This window comes from Pollachius pollachius (genome assembly GCF_949987615.1).
Source record: "Pollachius pollachius genome assembly, chromosome: 6".
Classification (NCBI taxonomy): Eukaryota; Metazoa; Chordata; class Actinopteri; order Gadiformes; family Gadidae; genus Pollachius; species Pollachius pollachius.
The window spans coordinates 10,780,495-10,785,093 of record NC_136939.1 but is presented as its reverse complement, the minus strand read 5'-3'; the positions used below and the strand labels follow the sequence as shown (position 1 = coordinate 10,785,093).

General features: G+C 49.2%; 1 protein-coding gene across 2 annotated transcripts in view; it reads right to left on the bottom strand.

Annotated features, from left to right (window-relative positions):
• Positions 1-4,109, bottom strand: part of fez1 (fasciculation and elongation protein zeta 1 (zygin I)) — a gene marked incomplete at its 3' end in the record, with an annotated part of 13,639 nt that extends 9,530 nt beyond the window's left edge. The window contains exons 1-2 of one of the 2 annotated variants that reach the window (XM_079738752.1): positions 3,861-4,109; positions 22-475 (exon numbers count right to left, since the gene is read on the bottom strand). In XM_079738752.1, coding sequence (XP_079594878.1) covers positions 22-380 — 359 coding nt within the window. In that variant the 5' untranslated portion in view covers positions 381-475; positions 3,861-4,109. Of the gene's footprint in view, positions 1-17; positions 476-3,860 lie in introns of those variants that run through there. The other variant, XM_079738753.1, reaches the window with a different exon arrangement.
• Positions 4,110-4,599: the final 490 nt, after the last annotated feature.

Genomic DNA, 4,599 nt, shown 5'->3' with positions numbered 1-4,599 from the left:
ACCCCCTGAGGCGCGACTCACTCTTCGTCCTGCAGCCGCTCCTCGTCTTCCTGCGTGTGTGCCTGGCTGCGTATGGGCGCCAGGCACTCGGTCTTGGTGTTGTAGTTGTGGAAGCACACGTTGAGCTTCTCGTCAAACTCGTTGACCAGGTCCTCCATGGACTTGAAGCTCATCATCTCCGAGAAGTTCTCCAGCTCCGAGAAGTCCTCGCGGGCGATCGGCACCAGCGGGGGCGCCACGAAGACGCTGCAGGTGGAGGAGTCGTAGGAGGAGTCGTGGTCGTGGTCGTGGTCGTGGTCGTGGTCGTCCCCCGGGTCCTCCCTGCGGCACGGCCGCAGGTCCTCGAACTCCTCGTCCAGGCACACGAGAGGGGCTTCCATGGTGACCCCGGAGGTGGTGGTGCTAGTGGTGGTTGGTTGCTGGTGGGTGGGTAGGTGGTGGCGGTGGTGGTGGGACCGCTTGAAACGGGGACGCCCTGTGAAGAAGACAAAGATAAGAGTGTTGGTGGGGTTTTCATTTACAGGCAACATGATGGATCGATGTTCTTAATCGATCGTTCGATTTCAACGTTCGACGGTCGCTGGTAGAGTTGCACAGAGAGAGAGTGGGTAGAAAGCAGAGCAATATTTTGAATATAAACCACCAAATAAAATGCTTAATTCACGCTGCTGTGGTATATCTATGATAATGAGGTTTGTGCACATGGGATTGGCAGGCAAGTTAGAGTTCCCGAAACAATCAGGGTAGAGATAGCTCACGGATGGCTAGGGCATCACCTATTTACCTACAGCATCTTGACCTGTCAATTAAAAGTAGATAAAATCTTGGGTTGCTGCAGTATTTTTTCCCACTTCTTATTTATATGACACACATTTACATTTCATGTTTAACATATGGATCCTTTTTATTGATTTTACCCTACTGTACTACTGCTGTAACAGCCACATTCTGGGATGACTAAAGCACATGTTGTTTTTTCTTATCATTCTTGTCTTTGCTAGAAGAAGGAAATATGTCTGATTCGATCCAAGGGCATCCATCCATTCATTCCCTCATCTCTCCTCTGTCTATCTCTCCTCATCTCATGGCTTGAACGACATCCCTCCACAACGGGTCTGACCTTTCCTCTCATGCCATGGCTGGATACCTCGTAGTGGGAGGGGGGGGGAGACATGGCACCACCAAGTCTAGACAAAGAGGCGAGGGAGATGATGCTAGGTGCACCAGAAGGGTACCTCTGTCCCCCGGGAGTCACAGAAGTGGAGTTGGGGCTAACTGGTATAAAAAAATAAAAAAAGATAAACCCAGTTAATTACACTGACCTGCTGGGGATTCACTAATGAGCCTACTGGGATTCTAGGAAATGAAAGGTAGCCCTGAACATGAGGCTGAAAACAAAAGAGAGGCAAAAGTGTTGGCTGTCATTCCACTGCAAGCAGCTGGGGACTAAGAATTGAAGGGACGGTGCATTTGAAATAAATTTAATTGGATTGCAATGCACTAGAATGGAGTTGGCTTGCACTGCTTTTGGAATAACATTTAATGGCTCAATCAGGAATTTTATGGCTAAAGCTTGCGAAATACAACATTGAAGGATGTCACAGACAAATGTGGCTGACTCATCTTTGCACTCTATTAAATAAATGTTTATTTGTTATCTCTATCCTTATTTGGTTAGCCTACAAGAAATAAACAACATAATATTGTATGCAATATAGTTTATATTTCATTGCCGAAAATATAGATATGTAAATCATGTAATGTAGTTTATAGATAGTGATAGTTTATTGACTCAGTTGATAATATTGATATCAACATATAAAGGATACATGCAAATTTATATTTATTTTTTATATACAAATACAGGTATGATTGAAAAAAGAACCGTCTACTTTGTCAGGACGATCCTGGTTCCGCCGTTAAAGTTTATTTGGAGGAGGTTTGATGCTGTGTTATGTTCCCCTGACGATGTGTTCTTACAGTAGCAGTCCTGGTTCTCCTGCTTAATGCTTGGCTGGCCAGCAGCCTGATGTAGTGGGCAAACAGGGGCAGTCCATTTGACAGAGAACCCTGCTCCGTCTCACCACTCAGCAAAGCGTAGTCCTTTTTCAACGCCGGATGTTATTATCTAGCATCTCTATCTTCTCTTCCCTCTCTCGCCCCCTTTCTCTGTCTGTTTGCCCACCACCATCCTCATCTCTCTCATCTATGCATTAAACAATCTCCTCTAGATCCTTTCTCTAATCCACTGTTTACTGTTATTGTGACGGCAGAGTCCTGAGATGTGTATCTCTACCATCACATCTCATCCCAACATTTCAAATTGACTTGACTCGTGACTGTTGTCCTGAGAATGACGTCACGGCTCCTATATAATTCCTGAAGGCTAGCCAAGCGATTCCCTGTTCCTTCTGTGACGCTTCTGAATTATGTGACGCTGACTGACGAACGTGGATGTTGGAAGAAAACAAATCGGTGGCCATGTTTTTTCCCCCCCTTGTATCCACTCGAGTGATTTATGATGAGATGTAAATTAGCTGTTTGAGCTCACCTTGCCACGGGGCGCCACCTCACAGACGTGTGAAGCACACACCCTTTTAATTTGAACAAATTATCTTGAAGAATCACCCATCGTCATTTGGAGTATATCTGCTGCGGTTGGTTACACAGTCATGTGGGTGGATTTATGCACGCAGGGTAAAAATAAAAAACCTTTTGTCCAATCTAAAATCATACGGGCATGACTGAGAGGAGATCCCCATGGGTGGCGTGTGTGTGTGTGTGTGTGTGTGTGTGTGTGTGTGTGTGTGTGTAAAGAGGCCTGTCAGCCCTTTTCCATGGCGACCTTCACTGAGCCTAGAGCTTCACAGTGGGGGTCTCAGGGTGTCCCTCTGTTTGCCCACCAGAAGCCAGCCGGCCAGATCATAATATCAGGAACAAACATAGCTCCCCGATCAGAATAAGACTCAGGGACGGAGAGACACAAGTGGAAACAATGACCCCATTTTAACTCCTCCTCGTATTGGAACGATAAACGGTAAACTGATGAAAGCATATGATCATACCGCGGCATTAAACTACGCTAAGCAAGGCCGTGTCAAGTCCTCGCATTTCATTAGGACATAAGAAACAGGAAGATATATAATCTGATTCTTTGTTCCATTATTGTTATCATTATTTGACGCTGATGATGGTCCTGTGCTGGTGTACATGTTGGAGGCAGCGCTGCACTGCCTACTAGATGATCTCAAGCTCCTGTCCTCACCAGAGCAAATCAAAACAAAGCTGCTGACCTCAGCGGCACACAGCCAGTCAGGGATTCAATCGGGCTCTTTGAAACCCCCGATTCCATTTCCGGATCATCCATATTCATATTCCCCCGATCTAGGGCTGGATCTAAAAATGGATTCCCCCCCCCCCCCTCTGCACAGTGCACCACCAGCAGCACCATTATCACCCCACCTGCAAATCAATATGCACACAGCTGTGGCCGTGACGGAAATCAAGCTAATGCATCTCACTAGCTCATCAGCAAGATACAAATACATTAAACAGGAGAGAGAGAGAGAGAGAGAGAGAGAGAGAGAGTGAGAGAGAGAGAGAGAGAGAGAGAGGGGAGTGGGGGAGGGATGGAGAAGATGAGCACAAGGAGAGAAGGTGGAAACCATGGTAACGGAGCAGGGGATGGGACGAAAGGGGGTGGGAGGCAAAACATGGCTGGCCAAGGAGGATGCCAGGATGTGAATATGGACGGACGGACAGACGCACGGACGTACGGATGGAATCACACAGAGTAAGAGACGGATGGAACAGAGCCACAAGGCCATGGCTAGAGCTTGGGATGGGGGGATGGTTTGTACCTGTGGGTCGGGAGCCGTGCAGCCGTGATCCAAACGTGTTGTGTTGCCTTCCTCAGCGCAGTCGGATCTCCCTTGAAGCAGCCTCCACTGCCGAGTCCCTCTGGCGGCGCGCGGGCACACTCATTCCACACACAGCCCCGGCAACAGCGATCAAGGAGGGTCAGATGCGGCCGCCCGGACACAGAGAGAGAGAGCGATGCAGAGTGATGGAGAGAAGAGAGCCAGGAGCAGAGTGCGACGCGCCGTCCCTCTTCCTGCCGTGGTTAGTCCTCAGCCAGCCCTTCTCTATCCCCTCCGCTTGCAGTCCGTTGTGTTCCTGGCTTCAGTCTCCCTCCCCACCGAGCCTGCGCACTGTAGGGGCTGCTGCCGTCATCAACACTCCCCCCCACCATCCCGGTCCCCTCCTTTATCCTCCTCCTCCTCCACTCTTCCTTCCCCCCCCCCCCCCCCCCCACCTTCCCTGCTCACGCTTTCCCTCTGTGTGCGCACACCTCCGCCCTCATCTCTGTGTCGCTCTCGCTCGCTCTCCCTCCTAATCCCCCTCATTATTCATGAGGGGGCAAGATGGAGGGGTGAGGGGGGAAGGGAGAGCACACGAGAGAGAGAGAGAGAGAGAGAGAGAGAGAGAGAGAGAGAGAGAAAACAGCGGTGTCTAAAACAGGCGATTGCCATTGGTAAATGCAGGTTTGTACACCTCCAAATCACCACCAAGGGCATGCTAGTGCACCCATTCCATTCT